The sequence below is a fragment of the Amphiura filiformis genome, chromosome 1 (assembly GCF_039555335.1).
Source record: "Amphiura filiformis chromosome 1, Afil_fr2py, whole genome shotgun sequence".
In the NCBI taxonomy this organism is placed as follows: Eukaryota; Metazoa; Echinodermata; class Ophiuroidea; order Amphilepidida; family Amphiuridae; genus Amphiura; species Amphiura filiformis.
The window spans coordinates 27,222,421-27,245,595 of NC_092628.1; the positions used below are offsets into that span (position 1 = coordinate 27,222,421).

At 35.4% G+C, this 23,175-nt stretch overlaps 1 protein-coding gene across 1 annotated transcript; it reads right to left on the reverse strand.

Annotated features, from left to right (window-relative positions):
* Window positions 1-16,983: 16,983 nt before the first annotated feature.
* On the reverse strand, window positions 16,984-23,043 carry LOC140137114 (transmembrane protein 180-like). Its single transcript, XM_072158799.1, is given in 6 exon segments — window positions 16,984-17,898; window positions 18,547-18,630; window positions 19,870-20,024; window positions 21,265-21,993; window positions 21,995-22,254; window positions 22,914-23,043. Coding segments are annotated over 5 exon segments (1,434 nt in total). The 5' UTR covers window positions 22,181-22,254; window positions 22,914-23,043; the 3' UTR covers window positions 16,984-17,618.
* Window positions 23,044-23,175: the final 132 nt, after the last annotated feature.

Sequence of the window (23,175 nt, forward strand, 5' to 3'; positions counted from 1 at the left end):
TTTTGCAGAAAAGCGATTTTCACGCATGCTCAATGTTTACTTACATTTCCAGAGCGTCAAGCCGATCAATCGATTCAAATCGCTGAGGCAAAAACGACGTCGCTTTTGCAAGTTGAAGAAATCTCAACTTCTCTGCGATATCGCTTGACACGTGAATGCGTCAACCAATCATATACAACCATCTGGTTCTATTATTTTGCTAATTAATTTACCTTTCTCGATTATTAATTTTTGATTGAGTATAAATTCAGCTTAAGTCTTTAATTGAAAGTAAAATATGATTGGTACAATGACAACATATGCATATACAAAAATAATCACAGTGACAATCACAAAGTATTTTAACTACTCAGTACTTAACCAGCAGTCTTCTTCTTGATGATTATCTTATTCATTTACAATGTTCTTGACGGCTGATCCTGGTGTTCACTTGTCCTGCGAAAATCAACGAAGTCCATTGTACACTTGCATTTATAAATATATCTCCATACGAGTAAAATCCACATAAGAAAATGATGCTACTTTCTTAAATCACTTATCTTCTTGCGCTGCTTTCTCCAAAATCGGTTTCTTTCACCAATCACTCTTTCTCCAGGAAACAGGCTTCTTTAACACTGCTCCGCTGTATTTGACAGATGTGTCGTTTTATATTAAACCAGATTCCAGCAATTCGACAGAACTTTAATCCTTTGATGAGGAGGAGCACATTCGCGTACTCATCAATCTCCTTCGTTGCTGTATTAAAATAGCTCAATTATTGGCTATGTAAACTGGTTAAAATGTGCTTCTTTTTTGAAGCACGAAGACCAACACACACATGTGGAGTTTTACAATCTCCCATGACATTCTGTAAAGTCCAAACTCAAGCCTCCAGCTTTTATACCAGTACTCATGCAAAATCCATCATCTATTAATAAACCATTACTTCATTCACATCTTCACAACAGATGATGCAAGCTTGGGATTTCCCAAGATTAATTATACACATTGACCTTTCACATTACATCACTTCCTGGGGGTTTTCCTATGGTGCAATACACTGAACTGGGGATTTTCAAGTTCCAAACATAGATCTGACTTTGTTTACAATACTTTTTTTTTGGGGGGGTCCCAAAATGACTTAAAACACCAACTCCCATCTCATTAAATACTTTCAGATTGCAAACAAAGCTAAATAATTAAATTAAATTACGCAGGGCACATCACAACAGCAAATGTTGATTTCAAGATGAACTTGCAAAGTGAACGACCAAGACTCACGCATCGTCTCATGGTATGATGTGGCCATGTGACACAATTGAATCTTTAATTGATTTGCTTCATGATAACATTACACCAATGAAAATGTTGGGAATAAATAGAGCATAATAAATGAGATTTAGCAGGTTCAAATCTAAGTCAAATTATATGCGTGACTAATCAGGAAGACATCGTGTATAAAAAGGCAAACAATTCACCTGCAAAGTATGTGCAAATAATATTGGTGGCATTTGACATTTACGATTGATTCCCTGTAAAAGTGCAAAATGTCAATCTGAGTCTTTGTATTTACACTTTATCCGTCAAATATAGGTACATTGTAAGTGGAATGGTTGATTACACCACAAATGTTATTTTCCATAAGGTTAGTTTGTGTGTTTTTCATCTTAATTAAGAAAATACAAATTTTGCTCTTGTCTTGCATATCGAAAAAAGCTCTTTAATGACCATTGTTCGTTTATTATAGTGGTTTTGAATAGATAATCTTCTAGACGGCGAATCATACATCTTTGTCTAAATTAAAGGAATCTGGTGCCAGATCTTTACATTCTTTGTTTCTTTCACTGTAACAAGCGTGATTTTGTAACCCTATATGTTTGCAATAGTCTCGCAATTTTAATACCATCTCGAAAAAGCAGCGCATTTTCAAAGATGTAGAACTTTTGCTAAATTCAAAGGAAAAGTTACGTACAGAGTTCAAATATTCTACTTTAAAGTTAATGATAGTACGGGAGAAAATCAAACAAACAAAACTTACCTTTTTTTTAATCTTAATTGTACAAACTGTGAATGTAATACTTGTAAGACTTAACAGATTTGCTCTAATATGATTCATTAAAAAATCTTATCTGCAACAAGTTTTCAAAAATGGCAGCAAGGTTGAGCATGTTTACGAAAATATTCTTCCTTGCATCCTTTTTCGAGAGCACTTCCGGGTTTTTCCGAGAGGGAGATAGTTTGTGACTGGACACTACAAATCAGCCGTTAAGTCGGCCCGATCAATTTTGTTTTATTTCGTGTTTAGAAAATATATATCGTAAGCTTTAAAATAGTATATCATTTGACTTCAAATGATATCCAGAAGTGGGGTTATGGTTTGTTGAACTCTGCTCCTTCAACAAAATGCTAACTTTTTTGGTTCTACGTGTCTCTTTTTCCACATTGCTGGTAATAAAGACATAATTGGCGGTCATTTCAAATTATCCCCACGTCAACGAGGTTCAGGAATATCCTCTCATTGTTATTGTTGATTATACATACCTAGACAAAATACAATGCAATTGTAACCCATCACTTGAACAGGATTTAGCCAAAGCAAACAAAAACTAGAGCTATTTAATGATTAGATTATTATCTCTTCAGCAATAGGATTATTGATTGGTTAAACGCTATCAAATGAGAAACATGTCGCGCCTAATTGAGACATCTATGTATACGACCTTCACGCACATTTTGCATCTCAGAATACAATTTGCTGAGTTTACGGCTCATTCGTAGTGTCCACTCACATTTGTCAGAGAAAGTGTAATAAGAGAGTAAAAAGCTTTTATTTGGCTTTTTAAATGGCTTGTACATTTTTTACAAGACATGCTGAGCTATAGAAAACAGCTTAAATGCCTTGCGTTCTCTAAAACTCATTTCAAACAGCTACTACACTGGGAATTTGCAAAATATTCCAACCACTAATAAATTTCACTTTAATTTAAGGGGGTACTACACCCCTGCTCAATTTCGTGCCTATTTTTGCATTTTTCTCAAAAATTATAGCATATTAGTGACAAGATATGTATATAATAGGGGCAAGGACTACAACTACTACACTGGAAATTTTATTTCAGCACAGATAACAGTTGTGGAGTTATACAGTCAAAAATGGAGGAAAACCAATATTTGATCAATAAATCAATAACTACATGCCTTGAGTTGCTAAATTTTCAGTGCAGTAGTAGTAGTCCTATAATATACATATCTTACTTACCACCAATGCGCTGTAATTTTTGAGAATGCAAAAATAGGCACAAAATTGGCCAGGGGTGTAGTACCCCCTTAATAACACTCAACTCTACACACATACTTAGCACTTTATTTCAGTATATATACTTGATGTTGGTTTTTATTTCAGTATTTAATACATATCGGATTTAGACACCTGAAAGTGTGTAACATTTCACACAATTTTGTATTTAAAACATCACCAAACAACAACAACCATCATACGATTGAAAAGGAATTCAATTCCTTTGTAAAAATAATAATCCTGGATTTAGTTATAATCATAATCATAAGTATTAGAAGATATTATAAAACCTATTAGAAAATCACTTCATACATTGTTGTGAACAGAAACAATGCACAGTAATACAGGCTGTATCAAAAAGATTGGTACCCATTACAATGTTGATGTTTAACAAAAAGCCTGCGTCGGCCAAATGCAACATTGGATCCTCTTAAAAAGTCCAGAATGTATAATAGTTTGACTTGTTATACAATTAATTTACAAATTATTTGGATCTTACATTAAATGTTACGCCGATTATCAATGAAAACTGATGGGTATACCAATCATTTTGATACAGCTTGTAGTCATATCAACATAGGTCTTGCAACCTTTTCAAGTTACTATTCTCCTCATTCAGCAACCATATTTTACAACAAATGAAATCTGGTAACACTATAAATACTTCATTCCTAACGTTTTCTAACGCTTGCTATGATTGGTTCTCGCTATCAAAAAGTGTATGAATGTATTACAGTAATCCTTAGGATAATGTTCAAAGTGTCACACTGTGTGAAATTGTAATACTGAAATAATTCATTTTTCACACATGACTGGTAAAATAAAAGTTATATAGAGACATTTGGAACCTTTTCTGTTCCAGTAAAAATATATAAGTGTAAATTAATCTTATCTCCCATTTTTATAATATTCAATTAAAGCCATATTGTAATGTTAGCTTTTACTGTCAGATAATGTCCCCTTTCAGTTTCGAGCCGAAAAACCGAGGTAAAGCATAGAAAATTGGAATTTCTACCAGCGCAAATTAAGCGCCAACTAAGCAAAATGACCCAACGTGACTTGAGAAACATAGTACATGTATAATGCATGTCTGATGCAGGGGAGAGACTGAATCCATCTTCATCTTTCATCACCTTGTAATTGTATTTCAACCATTACACTCTCAACAGTTAATTTGAATACTATTGTTAATTAACCTGTTGAAAAGACTCTTAAAAAGAGGAGAGTGTTTGAAAGCCATTTTAACAAGTTAAAATTTGTAATAACATTTGCAGGCTTTGAGGTTTAAGGTGAATGAGTGCAACACTTGCATCCGAGTGTGATTTATAGTTCACCTTATAAAATCTGCTATTTTAACTTCTTAAATCTTCATAAGGTTAAATACCACTAATTATGTATTACACGGGTTTCAATGGGAAAATGCCTAATTTCGGGTGGAATTTTCTCATATTCAGAACTCTCACAGTTCAATGCCACTAATATCAGGTGAAACTATATGATTTAGATGACAAATGATCAAAAATTCAACATAGGTTGACCTGAGACTTTTCTTGTTTTAACGCACTGAACCGTAAACACCTTAAAATGACAGTGCGCCCTCGAAGCTGAAAGTTACAATATGATAGGGCGAATATTTACTAAAAACCGAAGCCGTGCGTATGAATTTTGGTACTATTACAACAAAAATGTCATATAATGAGAGAAAATGTACCATTTTGAAGCATCAAACTCTAAAAAGTACTTTTTTGCCTATAAAACTTGATTTATTTCAGCTTTTTTAATGCAGTCTTTTCGAATGCCATGAAAACAAATAGTTCCTCGTCGTATTTCAATGTATCGCCCAGGCCTATTAGTGGTGTTTAACCATAAGTGCAGTTTATAGCACACCTGACAGCTCACCTTAACATTTCAAGAAGTGCAATTTATTGCCCGCCTAGAATTTTCAAAACTCAAAGCCTGCATATTTTGAAACTGTACCACCGTATCACAAGACAAAAAACCATAACCATAACTGACATTTTAATTTTTTGCCCAAACTTGATGGCCCATGTGTTTACTTTATAAAAAAAATATAAATAAATTTTGGATTTATAAAGCGCCTTTCTCCAGATATTTGAGGACTCAAAGCGCTGTAATTTAGCTGCAATGGTGAATCATCACAATCAGATCGCATCAACTAGGCCAGTTGCTGCCGAACGGCGCACACCTATCCGCATTTAGATTGTAACATCCACATCTGTGCAGCTCCCCAAATTCCATTGGGTGAAGGAAGTTTTTGATAACCAAACAACTAATCGCCGATTTTTGCGATACAGGAGGAAACCGGAGATCCCGGAGAAAACCTGCGAGAGCGAGCATGGAATCGGGATAAACCAAGTGCACATGTGAGTCCTTGGGCCGCACCGGGGTTTGAACCCGGGACCTCAGTGGTGCAAGGCGAGGGAACTACCGCTGCGCCAACTTGCCCTCTCATACATCTCTGAAATGACCAAACCTTAGATCTAACACAACGTTTCTCCTTTCTCTTCAAGTCAATTTGTCAGTAGCAGTACTCTTATGTCTGGTGGAGTTATAGTGGCATTTTGTCACTACAGTCAGTCTACTCTGAAGTACAAAGTACTGACGCGGACGCACACATTGTGCCGACTTTGAAGGCATGCATACCTGCAGCAGAGAAGAAGCACTACGCACTGTTTTGCGCTGTATATGCATGCATTGTCACTTTGAACTTCAGAGTGGACAAACTGCACTAGGCCTATATAACATTTAGGAAAATAAACATTGATTTTAAAATTATTTTGCAAACGAATTAATATATATTTATATTTATATAAATCCTATACATGTATATGTATATCCATTAGCATAACCAGAGGAAGAGGTAATAATAATAATAATAATGAACATTTCTATCGCGCACAAATCTGCAAAAAGCACTCATGGCGCAACAAAGAGCTCAAGCAAAAATAGCAATGAAACCAAACAACAACAAAATATTATGAAAGCAAGATACAGATAAACAAGAACTTAATCATAAGCAATATTCATAAGATGAGTTTTAGACATGATTTAAATGATTCAAGTGAAGAGCAAGTACGGATATGATGAGGTAGATTGTTCCACAGATGAGGAGCTGCCACAGCAAATGATCTGTCCCCCCATGACCGGGATGTTTTTTGTTCAGCAAGAAGATTTTTGTTAGCTGAGCGTAAGCCTGTGCGTGGTGGATTGTATGGATGAATAAGTTCAGTGATGTATATGATGGTGCAGATCCATGAACAGCGCGATATGTGAGAAGAAGGAGCTTATACTGGAGTCGCAAATGAACTGGCAGCCAATGTAAATCAGATAAAATTGGGGTTATGTGACTGGATTGTTTGGTGCGTGTGACAAGACGAGCAGCTGTATTTTGAATCAACTGTAAACGATGAATTTGTTCTTTTGGAAGTCCAAGAAGTAACGAATTACCAATGTCCAAACGAGAGGTGATAAATGCATGCACTAATTGCTCAGTAGCCTGTTCAGTAAGGAATTTGCGAATTTTACCCAAGTTTCTAATATGATATGAAGCAGATTTGGTAACAGAAGATATGTGCGAAGTAAGAGTCATTTGAGCATCCAAGATCACGCCTAGATTGCGAACTTGTTTCACAGGAGAAATAGCAGAGTCACCAATTCTAATTTGTAAGTCTGTGATCTTATTGAGTTGTTGTATTGAGCCAAATAGAATAAACTCAGTCTTGTTGTCATTAAGCTTGAGATAATTATTTTTCATCCATTGACGGATTTCCTCAATACATGACTCCAGAAGATAAATGGATTTTTCAGCTGCGTTCTGTGATGCTTCAAATGAAATATAAATCTGGGTGTCGTCTGCGTAAATGTGATACTGGAGATGGTATTTGTGTATAATGTGACGTACCGGAGAAGTGTATATAGAAAACCACTGTGGTCCAAGCACAGACCCCTGCGGCACAGAATAGTTAAGTGCCACAGCTTTAGAAGAAGAGGTGCCGACACGCACACACTGTGATCTGTCAATTAAGTAGGATTCACACCATCTCAGTGCTGCACCTGATACCCCGATGTTATTCTCAAGTCTGCGTAAAAGGATGTTGTGATCTACGGTATCAAATGCAGCACTAAGATCGAGTAATACAAGAGCTGTGATCTGTCCAAAATCCATTGCACCAATCCCTTAAGAGTTGACCATTTGTACATGCTTCATTGCGGTAGTCTAATATGGCACTGATTATATACAGTGGCGTGCGCAGCACATTGAAAGTGGGGGGCCAGGTTGTTCAGTTCCCCCGAATGGAGTCTGATTTAGGTGTGCAAGGTGCGGTTTTAGCGTTTTCCCCAAATGACCAACAAAAGTGAGGGGCACGTGCCCCCCTGCCCCCCCCCCCCCTTTGCGCACAGCACTGATTATATATCAAACAGATCATACAATCATACGATTGCAAAGTAATTCAATTCCTTTGTAATAATAATAATCCTGGATTTCGTAAGTATATTATTGGGATTATTGTCAGTCCACATACATGTATTAACTGTTGTTTATCAACATTTTACACAATTTTGCACATTAAAACATGAATAACATGTAATATTAAACCATCAGAATATTGCAAAGGAATTAAATTTCTTTGTAATCACAATAATTCTGAATTTCATAATCATGTTGTCAAGTCCACATATTAAAATTAAAATATATGTTTACAAAAGTAAATAGCAGCAACTTCTGTATCTATAAACAAAAAGTGAACAAAGGTCAGCCAAAGGTGATAAAGTCCTGTATCATTTGATAGATAAAATAAAATGTTTGAAACCAATTGTCAATATGTGGAATTAACATAATTATACAAATTAAATAAATCAAATTAACAAATGTGACTGGTACCATCCACCAAAGGGTGTCAGGACGTTTCGCCCCACACCAGTACATACCACTACCAGTTCGCCCCAATACACGTACATACCACGACAAGTTCGCCCCAATTGACTCACTGTGTAAACTGTAAAGTGCCGTGAATGCAGTACATGCGGTCGATCATACGGCCAATCAATACAACTTCCAATTGTTTGCATTTAGTTTGCATTTAGGGCCTATATTCATGTATTATGGTATAATCAATACGACCTCCCATTGCTATTCAGCGTGTCACCTCTTGAGTGCATGGATGTATTTTTAGTGTGCTTATAAATTATAAGTATGCATCGTATTATTATTATTATTATTGTTATTATTATCATTATTTCACACATAATACATTTTATTTTGTATTCTTGTCTTCGTCAAGTTTGTTGTTCCTACAAAAATGTATATTTTTCCTACTGTAGTAGTATGACAATAATAAGCATATTAAAGTATTTAATAATAAACCATGATATAGCTATGATGTAAATAATAATAATAATAATAATAATAATAACACTAATAATAATAATAATACATGTAATACTAATGATAATAATAATAATAATAATAATAATAAAGAAACATTTATGAAGCGCTTAAAACAGAAGTGGCTAAGCGCTTTACAAAGCATGCCCTATTAAATTACAAAATTTGAACAAATTACAAGTACATCAAACATGATATAGCGATTTACAAAGCATAGGCCCTAAAAATAACATCAAACTTAACGATGCGATAAAAAAAAAAGTAAGGGGAGAGATTACTAGTACTTCACCCTTTATGGATACACAGATCCAAAAATTGGTTTTATTGGTTTTTACAAAAATTAATGTCTTATTATTGTTATTATTTTTTATAAACATAGGCCTACATTAACATCCAAAAAGACAGAAAGCAGTCTTTGTTGTAGGCCTTTATTATAAAAAATAATATACCTAACAATATAATAATAATTATTATTATTAGGCAAAAAAATTGTTTGCGTGTTCATAGAGGCTTATGAAACAGTTGGGTCGGTAGGTCGGATTAAAAAAAAAATTTTTTTTTACAGATATTGCACTTGAAACTGACAATTTGAAGATTGGTAAATAAGTCAAAACACACAGCACTTTACTGGTTTAACTCTTGAGATGGTTCTGCATGTTATACTGTTCATTTTCTTTACATTTTCTTTCTTTAAATTTATACTAACCACTGTTTTACACGGTGTCCCATCGATGCCAAAAAAAAAGAAGAAAGACACAGTCGGGACCAGGGTACACGGTCGGTCGGACGTAGATCATGACAATCTTATGCAGCTTTGGGGAACTTTACGTACCATTAAAAAGATGTTGCAACATTTCAGGCATTTTTGGAGAATTTTGACAACTTTGGGTAACTTCCCCTGTGCCATGTGGCCTATATCACACCTATCCCTTTGAGCAAGGAAAGAGGATTTATATAATCATGATATTCCAGGAATAATTATGCCAGCTTATGTATTAGCGTATGATATAAAACGATAAATAATATAGGCCGACATTTGTATTGACATCATCGAGTTAAAACATCCCGCCTTAAAATTGTTGGCATATTGAGAGGATTAGGACACAGTGTAAAATGGGCAGTGGTGTTTAAATCAATCATAATTAGTCCGTGATTGACAGGCAAGTCGCAGAAATTAAGAACAAAATGAATCATGATAACTGTCAATTACAATTATCAAAATTATATGTAAGAACGCCCGGGAAGAATACACGTACATATAAATGTATCTGAAACATTATAAAAAAATACAAAATTATATAATTAAATGAATAGCATTTCGATTAAAGATATATATAATAAGTTATTGTAGAGAGTTGTAACGCGCATATCAAGCTATATGAGCATGAATAATTATCTGAGACTATAATATTTAAAAATTGTTATAAGATTTATATCTTTGATTATTTTAGAACATCACAGTTTAGAATGACCAGAAAACTTTCCTGACAGTTGTTACTATAATAATATTTGGCAAAGAATAACCAGATTAAAATTTTACCGAAATCGTAATAATACTGGGTTTTAACCAGTTTTGCAAACAAAATCATTGCATTTTTCTTTTTCGCGGCACTGCCTCCCGATACACCTCCGTCGCAAACACAAAACACAGCCCGTAATCCCCCGGGGTCATAAATCAAATTGAGAGCATACTAGGCCTACTTGTCAAGCAATCGATCGTACATCAGTGTGTAAGACACACGGCCGCGGGCCCGGGGACTTGCCTAGCAAAGTACGCCGTCCGTGTGTTCTGGCACTTTTGCGTGCTTTGGTCACGGTACCATTGATTGAACACATATCACACCCGGCGTTTTCGTGGAAGTGGCAGCAAATATCCGCCGCTAACACGCGGTGCAAAAAGGGGGCGAAAGTCAGTGCACAGCACGGAACCCACAACACATCTTTAAAAAATTGCCAAATATTTTTCAGTCCATTTAATAGTTTCATTATGTCAAAGAAGATCTTCTCTGATTTAATATGTTTATAGGACTGAAAGTTTTGAACATCTCAAACTTATTATTTTAACTGAGTTTGAGTCGGTAAAATAGAAATACACACAACTCGCAGGAGTTTTTTTTTGTTCTTTTTATTTTCTTTTATATAATGTTTTGTTTTGCCATATATTATAAATTATTACATAGCCATACTGGCGATAAGTAATTTACATGTTTAACACTACTAAGTAAATTATAAAAAGTTAACATAATTTGTAAAATAAGAAAACCTGAGACGAATATACCTATATTCGTCTCAGGTGAAAACATACGGTACCTGTTATTTAAAATAATGTATATTTAACATAAAAAATACATAACCAAAGGCCTAAATTTCAGTCATACACATGTATTAAATTAATTATTGTTAATGAAAATATAGACCTAAGCTAATAATAGTGTGACATCAGAAATTTATTTTGTAACACGGGCGTATCATCATGCATTATGGTTTTGTTATGAAACACAGTCAATAAAGGGAGTGTAGGCTGATTGCACGTATGTGTAATTGAATAGGCGGAAGTGAAGAGGTCGGGGAAGACTGGAGGTACGAAGTGGCCTATTTCCCGGCACAGCATTAGATTTCCGTGGGTAGAAAATTAGCGAGAAAAGCACTAAAAAGCGAGTTTCACGACGAGGAATTGCGTATTCTAAGGCCTACAATGATCCCGGGCAATGATCTCTTGACGGAAGTTCACGGAACTGTTATGATTGATCGTATTGATTGGCATTGGTTGCATGCACACTACGGCAACGTTACACAGTGAGTCAATTGGGGCGAACTGGTCGTGGTATGTACGTGTATTGGGGCGAACTGGTCGTGGTATGTATTGTGTATTGGGTGTACCTTCTTGGGGCGAATGTGTTTCGGGGTGAGACGTCTCGCATTCCACCAAAAATGCAATTGTCACCAAAAAATGAACATAAGAAATATTGTTACATTTGCTGAGGAAGCTGTCAATCACAGAACAGGAGATATAATTCATACAATCAAAATATAAATATTTTTGCAATTTGAGCAAAAATGGGCCAAAAACACTGAATTTTACATGTTGTAGTCACAAAATTCTAAGACATGGCACAAGTATAAGCATTCAAAATCTTGAGTATAGGCTTAGAGCATAGGCCTTGTTATTTTTGATAATATTGTTTATGAAAAAAAGTTGTTTTGGCCCTTATTTCCAAATATTAACCAAAAATTAAAATTTGACTTTCATTGCCATGAAAAGATTCAATTAGCAAAACAGGATAATGCTTTTTTTAATCAAAAAAAATTAGTGCTGTATTTTTCTGGAATAGGTAGTAAGTTCTGAAACATCCATCTACATGCATACATGTATGTAGGAGCATATATGAGTTGATATTAATATTCTGACAAGAGTTGATTATAAATAAACTTTCTTTACATCTTCATGAGTAATAAAACATTTTGATAACTTTAATTAACTTTTACTAATAATTTGCAGCTGGCAGCTATAATGCTGGACAGAGTTGCTGAGTCTCTTTCGAATATGGTATACAAATAAATATTGAACGCCTGAATGTGAAATGGTAAAAAATATAGCACAATGTCAAATTTTTACTTTTCCAGGCAAAGCCGAGGGAATGGAATAGTCAAAATTTGACAGAGTGATATATTTATACCATACCATAAAACCTCTTCTACAAGCATATAGTGTTTTTGATGAAAGCAAAATTAAAACGACACAGCCAATATACTAATACAATAGATTGTTCTTACAATAATACTTGTTTGTATAAACTTATACCGGTTATTTGCTCAAACTTCATAATGTTATAGCTCTGTCGATGGATGGCACCTGGATTACTTTAGCTTTCACCAAAAGCACTATGTATGCTTGTAGACCAGATTTTACGGTATTGCACATATATAGGTAGGCAATATTTGTTGTATGTAACATTACAAAACAAATTCTTTTTCCCATGTTGATATAGTACAAACTATTCAATGGCTCAAATCAATGCCAGTTATATAATAGAGACCATTAAAGAGTAACGATTGTTCATGCTTCTCTCAGTTAGCAGCCTGGACAACCGATTCTTTAGAAATGCTTAGTCGCGCTGAAAGTCGATCGATACATGTTAAAATCGGCACAATTCAGAGATATACCTTTTTGCTATGAAATTAATTTTCTCTGTCAAATATAAAGCAATATTTTTTTTTCTTCAGTAATGTCAGTTAAAAACTTGGTGCTTGGATATACATTTTTTTTACAAATCCTGGTGTTAAAATTAAGCATCAAATTGTGTCTTTTAGTGTGATATTTTTGATTTTTATAGGCCTTCAGTTCGCACGCGAGCTTTTTACGGACTTCATTTTTAGCGTCTCAAACTAATATAGTTTGCTAAAGAAAGATATTTCCCACCTCTGTAAAGCACATCGTGTGGGTCTATATATTATAGTTTTGTTAGAATTTCCGTTTTTATTATACCTTTTTTCCTTCATACTTCGAAAATGTCTAACTCAGTACTTTTATCTCGAGAGCAACCAGTAGAAATAGTCGATATTTCCTTTGTTGTTTATCCAGGTCAATTTTCCATTTAAAGCAAATTGTTCGACCAGCGATTTGGTAGCCCAAATCCCCAATTGAGTGTTCTGGTTAAACATGATCAGTAGGAGCGCTATAGGCCTGGGAATTTCTTTGCTATATTGAAGTTCTAGCAACACTGTAGCCATGCCGGTATTCCTATTAAACCCAGGGATATCGATCCACAATGCTAGTATTAGCCTTAGATTTCACTCGTTGATTTTGAAAAATGGTCAGCCGGCAGTTAAAATGGTGAAATGAAAACGCAAATTCTGACAAAACTATGATATATCGCTCACGGTGATGTGCGTTAGAAAGTTGGGAAAAATCCTTCATTAGCGAACTATCTTACTTTGAAAAGCTAAAAGATTGATCAAAAAAGGCTCATGGACAGAGTTTAAGCCTATCAAAATCGAAAATCTTACACTAAATGACTAAATTTCACGCCTAAGTTTAACACTAGAATTTGAAAAAAAAATACAGTATCAAGCACTACAATTTTTCCTGACATTGACTGAAAAAATGAAAATGATTGCTTTTCATTTGGCCGAGAAAATTAATTTTACATCGAAAAGGTGTAACTAAAAATTTAGCTCATTATTTCAACACCAAATTCGATCCTTTGTATTGCCTCATTAAATGACTGAGTGAGCCTTGCCAAACAAAAGAATCGGTTGGCCAGGCTGCTAACTGCTCTACTACAATGCACATGCATTATACTTGCATTAACTTTGTTTATAAAAGTAGCAAGTATATCTTAAGGTGATACTACACTAGCACTGTATTGTTTGATTATATTTCTACAACTGCACTGTAACTGAAAGGCAATGCAACGCATGGTGGAAATATTGAGGTCTTGAAACCAGATAGAACTGAATTTGTCCAAATATTTACTTTCTGAGAAATATGGGATTAAAAATCTTTCTGGAAAATCAGAAACCTTAACAAAAAGGTATTAGTCTTCCAATTTAATTCTTTTCCACTAAATTTTGAGACATAGGGCACTTTTGGCACAGAATACTGTCAACGTTTGGCAGTAAAATTGAGAACTTAAAATGGACAAAGAAAGTTCTGGTTCTACTTCTAGATTGTATTGTCATCACATTAAGTGGTACTACACCCCTGACCAATTTTGTGCCAATTTTCTCAAAAATTATAGCGCATTGGTGACAAGTAAGACATGGATATTAGGGGCAAGGACTACAACTACTGCACTGGAAATTTTATTTCAGCACAGGCAACAGTTGTGGAGTTACAGTCAAAAATGAGGGAAACCCAGTATTTGATCAATAAATCAATAACTACTTGTCTTGAGTTGCTGCATTTTCAGTGCAGTATAGTTGTAGTCCTTGCCCCTATAATATACATATCTTACTTGTCACCAATGCGTTATAATTTTTTGAGAAAAACACAAAAAATAAGCACAAAATTGGCCAGGGGTGTAGTACCCCCTTAAAGTCACTTTGTTCTCTTCTTTATGTAATTCAATCAGGTACTAAGTAGTCTAACAAGTAGGACTTGTTTTTTCTTTGTCACAGACCATCTAACCAATCTCTGATCATGCAAGACCAACCACTAATGTCTGAGAATTGCCCCCCACCCCACCCCAAATCAGGTCCTTCTTTTCAGATTAGTGCTAAGCATTTAATTCCTTAACCTTTGCAATATTAAATGCTTTCCAAGATGTGAATAATATGAATCCACTTTGGATTTGCTGAAAAATGACATACATACTATTATACATGAAGACAAAAAATTTTTTTTTTTTTTTAAATTTTTTTTTTAAATTTTTTTTTCCGAAGTTTTCGGCGACCTTGGAGAACCACTGGACCTATTATGAAATTTCAGGATCATTCACAGTTAATTTTAAAAAAAAAAAAAAAAAATTGGAAAAAAATTACGAAAAAATTACAGTTTGTTATCTCAGATATGCAAACCATTAACTATCGTTTATTTTTCATTTATCACATATTATAGATGCATTGGTTTTTCCATGCATTTATAATATGTGATAGATGAAGAGGTAAACACAAGTTAATGGTTTGCATATTAACGCGGCTGTGTACTCTAGCCATTGTTTCTTTCTCAAAATTGAGGTTTTATGATATGTTTGTACCTTGTTATGTTTTTTATAAATTTTAGGAATGAAAATCCAGATTTGTAAACTCCAACTGCAATATTTTAAGGATTTTATTTCACTATTCCACTCGTGTTTGAAATTGAAAAGGAAAGAAAATCTTTGTTGTACCAGCAAGGTACACGCTGCAATAACAACTCATCGCGCTGCGATCGCGCAATTTGTTAACGCACAAATACGCTGACGATACGCCGATTTTATCTACATGCGCGGGCGCATCTGATGGAAACACCACGGAAGCACTGATTTCACAAAAACCTAGTGGTCAAATGGCTCCGCTTTTAGCTGATAAAATGTGGGTTTTTCAAGTTCTTTCCCCGATTTAAATATCAAGTTATGAATGGATTTCGCTCAAACTTCTCAAGGGGCTGTGGATTTACCCGATGTTCACGTAATATAAGTTTCAAAAACGAAAACTGTCGATTCTCCTGTGAGATTCGATGAAATTGCAAAATGTGACCACTTTAAACTTCAACGGCCATTATTTCAATGTTCATTTTCTCGGTAAAATGACGATTTAGGTACACGATAACTCAATAAATACAGCATCTATAGGTAAGCAAATATGATCATCGTAAAAAGCATGATCGACTCAAGAAACGGTTTTCTCATTTTTTATATTTTGGTCTATTTCCGATTTTGGGCATCATTTTGTGCAAATAGGCGTTTTTGAATTTTAAAAAGTTCATTTTGATGCCTTATATGGTCAATATCTCAAAAAATAAGGCCAATATCAAAAAAAATAAAAAACGGTTTTTGGAATGGAGCCTCAAGATTGAGCTAAAAACAAAATAAAATATTTTGGAAAGAGTGTTTTTTGTTATGATGTACCTAACAAATATTGCCAAAAACTCACTTTTTTGTGATTTTCTTCAAAATTGTTGTTTTTACCCCAAATCTGTATTTGTATTAAGATTTATTGATGTCTTGCCTTCATAAAAATGTATACTTTTATATGTTTTATGCGAATAATTACAAAGTTATTGCACTTTTACTACATGCATGTCTGAGAGTACACAGCCACCTTAAGGATAACAAACTGTAATTTTTTTCCATTTTTTTTTCAAATTATCTGTGAATAATCCTAGCCCTTCAGAATAGGTCCAGTGGTTCTTCAAAGTTGCAGAATACTTCTAAAAAATGTTAAAAATAAATAAAAATTGTTTTTTTGAATTTTTTTACCGACATCCGACATCCAATAATCGGTTGAGCCCTAGATATGATTATACCGGTATCAATCATATACTAAATATATGTACTATGACTTACGACAAAAAAAATGACATTGTTGGAAATTTGTGAGTTTTGACAGTAATACTTTGAAATTTTAAGTTGTGTTTTTTTGTGAAAAAGGATGTAAATTTTTATAGAAAACTGTTCCAAAATAAGGCTCAGATTGCACGAGAGAGCATCTAAACCCTGAGAGCTTCCAGGGCCCTTAAGCGGGCCCTGGACCCCGACCGTTAGGACTTCGCGCTTGTGATGCCCGCTACGCACGCATAGGCCTATTTCACAGAAAATTTCCAGCACTTGTCATTAAGTTCCCAGACAGCAGAAAATTTTCTGGAGGCCTGATGAAGACACCATATTTAAGCCAATTTGTAAAGCTGTGGAAAATCTGTCATTATAATAAATTGTCTTGTATCAATACCACAATAGCATTACCTCCAAAATTTACAGCAAAGGCCAAAATTGAATGATAGTCACCATCTTAGAAATCGCTCCATTGCAAAGGTTCAAACGACGAGTTAAGTGCCTCACAAATAAAATCTGGAACATTATTAATATACCAAGATTGGAATGCACAAAAAGTCCACTTCCGATCTAGCTGGTCTATTAAAAACTATAAACACATACTTAAATCTGGTCTGGAAGTAAAAGAGAGTTCAACTTATTAGCCTTACAGGTCTATATTAAACTCACATATCGTCACTGGGCGGGAAAAACCTCACATGTACCTTTTGCCCTTGAACATGGATGAAGCAAACCATTCAATATAAAGTCTACACCTACAAGGTTTTATCCATTTTCAAGGACCAAAATTAAATGCGAGGTGTTTCCTGCATGTACTTTTGGCCCTTGAACATGGATGAAGCAACATCTTCAATATAAATTCTACACCTACAAGGCTTTATCCATGTTCAAGGGCCAAAGGTACATATGAGGTTTTTCCCGCCCAGTGACGATATTGTAACCAGAACTTTGAATACTTGCATTATGTCTCTATATGCTTGGCAATAGTAATGTGGCTATCTCTAATTGAAAATGGTCGCCATACAAGAATCTGCAGCAACCCTATTACAAAAGGTATTGCACATGCCACAGTAAACATGGCTGAAGACAGTTCTTGGTGTTGTATTGCTGTCATATCCCCAGACACCTTCTCTTGGTAATTATTTCTGTTTAGTATAGCAACTATCATCATGGGAGCCAGCGACTGTGCTGGTTTTGTGAAGAGTGCATTGTAGGCGAAGACACTGGAAGACAAAGGTAACCTGCACACAATGAAAAAGGAAATAACAACATAAATACGAGTAGGTTGATTAGTGGACTTCAGTCATGCAGACATGATGTCACATTTTTTTTTTTATTTATATATATTTTTTTTTTTTTTTTTTTTTTTTTTCCACTTTTGGAGTGGCCCTATTGTCTTTTCTTTCTGCTTCACATCAACATCAGCCATATTGTCCATGTAATAAAGCCAAAAAACTTTTTTAAGAGTGTCTCTATGCTTTCTATTTGCAACTCCCCTTGCTGAATCTCTTGTTTATGGTTCATATTTTGATGAGATTATTTTTTGGAGGCATCACATGAGTGGATGGCAGGGCTGGTAAATCCCCTGCATGCCCAGCACCCCAAGTGTGCGGGTGTGTGTGTGTGTGAGCAAATGCTACCAATTTGAAGCTGCACCCGGAATTGTGCACTGATGTCACTTCCACATCAGGGTGAAAAATCATATCTCAATCCCAGCTATTATATGGGCATCCACTTTGACCTATTTAGGACAATTTATTTGGAAATTTTCCACTATTTTAGATCATTGCATCTGGAATGTCTATAACTTTTGAATTTGGTTGGAAATTCAAAAGTAATCCTCCAGGGGGATGTGCTTTTTAAATGGAACAGCCTATTTATCTTCTTACCTCCTTTTATATCTTTCTTGATCAGCATCAATAATGTTTGACACGGCCAAGCTGAAGAAGGCAAAAATCGCAAAGGGTAAACTCCTGAATGGAAAAGATTAATTAAAGGTCAATAAATTATGTTTATGAATATGAAGTTGTACATTTATTATGTTTATTCAGTCTAAATACACACAAGGAAATGTACAATGTAAACATTAGACCCCTAAAAGTGTCTCAAAGGTTGCATGGATTTTAAAACCCAATGCGAAATTTCATTTTACCTTCTTTATATGCAATATGCAGTGTTTAATTGCCTTACACAAAATTAAATTAAGTATATCGTCATCGTACATCAAGTGCCAGAATTAACTTTGTTTCTGCATCTTTGTAATTTTATTACAGGAGATGCATTTTTATTTTTCAATTTTACTTATTGATTGATTTTTTAACGTTTTGATATAATAAAAACTTTTAATAATTGCTGTGAAATAGCTTAAAATGTATGCATTTAACGGTAACCTTTATTATATATTTACATGTATGTCTCCATTGATTAATTTAAAACTAAGCTCAAAACTTTCTTGTTCAAGCAATTGACTCTGCATTTCTTCGCTTAATCATGTTCATGTCATTTTGTAGTAGTTTAAAGGAGGATTTCGTGATCCTAGCATCCTCTTTTTATGACATTTTTCAGTAGATATCCACGAAAAAAGCTTATTTCCAAAATTTCAGTTGATTCCGATTTTGCATTTGCGAGTTATGCATGATTATGTGTATTACACTGCTCCATAGACAATGTGTTGTAATTTCGTTCTGGTGCACCAGAACGAAATTCAAATTTAGCGATATTTTTGCTAAACGAATTAATCTGCAAGAAATATTTGGTACATAAACATTATGTAGCCAGAGGTATCCAGTGTTGTCAAAATCTCAACTTTTTTGGGAAAAGTGGGGGATGAGGCTGTGGATCACGAAATGCCCCTTTAAGTTGTAGTATAAGTTGTATTTAGCGCCTTGATGATGATGATTATTATTATTATTATTACCACCATAAGCTCTGGCTCAAGATCTGAGGCTATATATCATCAGGTCAGGGCAAGAACGTTTAGGGAAAATTAATAACTTAATAAGACAGCCAGGTGCGTAGACAGGCAAGTGCGTAGCTACCGCCTGGTCAGGTCGGAAATTGTCCTACAATATTTTGATGTGGTAAAAAAAGATTGGACGAAATGATGAGTTGATCGCAAAGGATTATTTAAGGGCAAAGTTGGCTAGATTACCTATTAATTATCTCCTCATGCATATTACCCACAATGCACTTGGGAAAGGGTTTATACTTACGATTCAATCACCATAAATAATGATAACAGCATGTACTGTTGCCTTCCTGCCATAAACACTAATACAGCACAGACCACTTTGAAGTAAAAGGACCACAGAATAACACGATAGTATCCCTTACGACCAACTACTGGGCTAAGACACAACACAAGGATCTGTACCACAAAAACAAATGAAAAATAACACATTAGTTATATTTTATATAATTGACAGCCAATATATGTTTTACATCTCCAAGCATCCAGGATCCTGGAGTTGATCCTGATGCCCCCCCCAATAAAAATTGTTGTGAAATATGGACAAACCATAAATGCAATGTACTTGTACCTTCCTTGTGTTCCAATGTTTTAAAAGCTAAACATGAGTGTGCAAGGCTCTCACTAATGTGTCCAAGTTGGCAAAATGGTGCTTTCAAAGAAATCTAAAACCCGAAAACTGAATGCAAAGTTTTGCTAAAAGTAATTTCATGCCAATTTTCTTATTTTTTCAACAGATAAATTGATAATAATTATTTCAAGATTGAATCAGGTTCATCAAACATCTGGATTGGATATTTTGATGAACCACCTTACATGGCTTTTCAAACTTTTACACAGCTCTTCATCATACCAGCTTATCTTTTTCCTTAACCCTAACCGCCTAAGGGCTTTTTGGCGATGGGAAGGGAAAGAAGGAAAGAATAAAGAGAGAAAAGAAAGAACGAAGTTGTTTGCTCTAGGCGGGATTCGAACCCGAGACCCCTCGCATGCCAAGCACTCGGTCGGCGACACTTTGCCACAGGTCTTGGGCTTCGCTGGCCAGCGAAACCGTGCCTATATATCACTTAGGACGATTGCGTCATCACACCACGTGGGATGCATGCACGAACAGCGCATATATCAAGTAGTATTTTGTAGTATACAGGAAGGTTAGGGTTAAGGAAGCCTATACTGAGTTTCGATAGTGGTAACCTAACCCTAACCGTCTAAGGGCTTTTTAGCGACGGGAAGGGAAAGAAGGAAAGAATAAAGAGAGAAAAGAAAGAACAAAGTTGTTTGCTCTGGGCGGAATTCGAACCCGAGACCCCTCGCATGCCAAGCACTCGGTCAGCGACACTTTGCCACGGGTCTTGGGCTTCGCTGGCCAGCAAAACCGTGCCTAAAGGCCATTGCGTCATCACACCATGTGGGATGCATGCACTAACAGCACATATATCAAGTAGAATTTTGTAGTATACAGGAGGGTTAGGGTTAAGGTACACCCACTGGTCACAAATAATCACAACATTTTTTCTGCATGGATGTGCTGATACCAGTTTTAATGAAAACTGCACCTCACACCAGAAAGCCTAAAAATGTACCCCACATCCGTCGCATGCCCCTCCCCCTGGTTTTTCCTGTCCAGTGACATACTCACCTGTGGAATAATGAAAGCTGATCCATAGAGAAACTTCCTGTAAAACGGTGACATAACATGCTGTGGTAATAACTCATCACCAAAAATTGACAGAAAGTTACGTATGTATGTAGTTTGGAAAATCTGCATAAAATTGACAGTTATAAATATAATGAAATTCTTCTGTCGAGCTATCTGCTTGAATTGAGTAAAAGATGACAATGACGATGAATCCAGCTTCTTTTTTCCAGATGAATTGTTTCCTTTGAAAGGTATGCTTGGCGATTCAATGTCCACTGGGGCAGGAACGACGTTGTCGTACATGGTACGGACATGTTTCCCTGTATAGTGCATTGCCCCCCAGCTCATTAGAGAGAGGACTACAACAAACACTTGGAAGGATGCCATATTATTTAATCCATCACACAGTACTTGGGAGAAGAAGACACTACTTGCCCCCAAAATTGATGCAACTTGCGTGTACTTTGTCAACAGAAGACGATCTTCTTGCTTATGCGAAATTTCTGCAAAAAGTGCACACTGCGCCAATCCGACAAATGTTAACATGGTATCCCAGCAGGACAGTACTACCAGCAAGTGCACACCAGCTAGCCATGGATGACTTGTGTAGTCACCCCATGGAAACCAGGCTAGGAGGAAGCTTAATGCAAATAAAGGTGCTCCATACAAGACATTCAATCTACGCGATCGAAATATTTCTAATTTTGAGTTGTCCTGCCAGTATGCAAAAAAGAGGATCGTTTATGGCATTCCAAAATAGGTATATTACCTGCGCAACGTCAAACCATGCTTGAGAAACATGGTAATGGTCTAGAAATATCTTCACATAATAAAAACTGAATATGGAGGTCATCATCTTGAAACCTAAAATCAAAGAGGCATATACCACAGCATTGGAATGCAAATATCTATCCATACTTGCAATGAGCTGGGTTCAGAACTTCAGATTGTGGAAAAATGTACCGTCTTGTACTCCTCTACACCCATACACTGTAAAGTAAATAAAACAAAGTGTTTATGTTTGCTATTTACATATTTCATTGATGTGCATGCACAAATGTGATAATGAAAGTGCAGTGCTTACAAGTTTATACAAGATTCTTGAAATCTCTTGATTAGAGTTAAAACAGTGATGACACCAAGGAGGAATGGTTGCAAAATTTACAATGTTAATAACATGTTAAAAATTAATTTTTTGACATATTATTAATTCAATAATGATTTTGTAGGCAAAATATCTAGTTGTCCATTGGATAGTTGTTGTCCACAGTAATTTTTGGACATGTGGACAAGGGATAAACTGATAAGTGCTTATTTCAACCATTGGCCTGAGTCATTTTAAATTTGCAGTTTTAATACAAAAACTGCAAAATTAGCTTTTGGTTTATGAGGGTGCTGTAATGATGGTGGTGTTGTGTTGATGGTGTTGAAATAAAAATGCACATGTAAGTGCATTTAAGATTTATTACTATTACCAATTACTTTTACTGATTACTAGTCTATTACCATTTATTAGTAATGGGCTGCGCATAAATTGGCCAAGGCAATGCCATTGCCAATGAATGGGGCCGCAAAGCTTCTTAAGCTTATCCCGGGAGCTAAATCCCATGCATGCATGTGGATTCCTATAAATTTACTCTTTGTCTTACCTTACGATGATACGTCAGGCTCGCTTTCGATATGTCTGAAATATGAATTCAAGGTAACATTCGGCTGAAAATGAGCCATAAACATTTATGCCCACCTGAACCTTGATCTGTGTACATTATTCGTCTCTGTGATGACCTTAGGGAGCGATCGTTATTTATGGCAGGGGGGGGGAATGGGTAAATTTAGGGGGGAACACGAACATTTTTTTGTGGTCTTGAGGGGGGAACCTGAAATTTTTAGTTGAACCAGGAGGGGGATTGT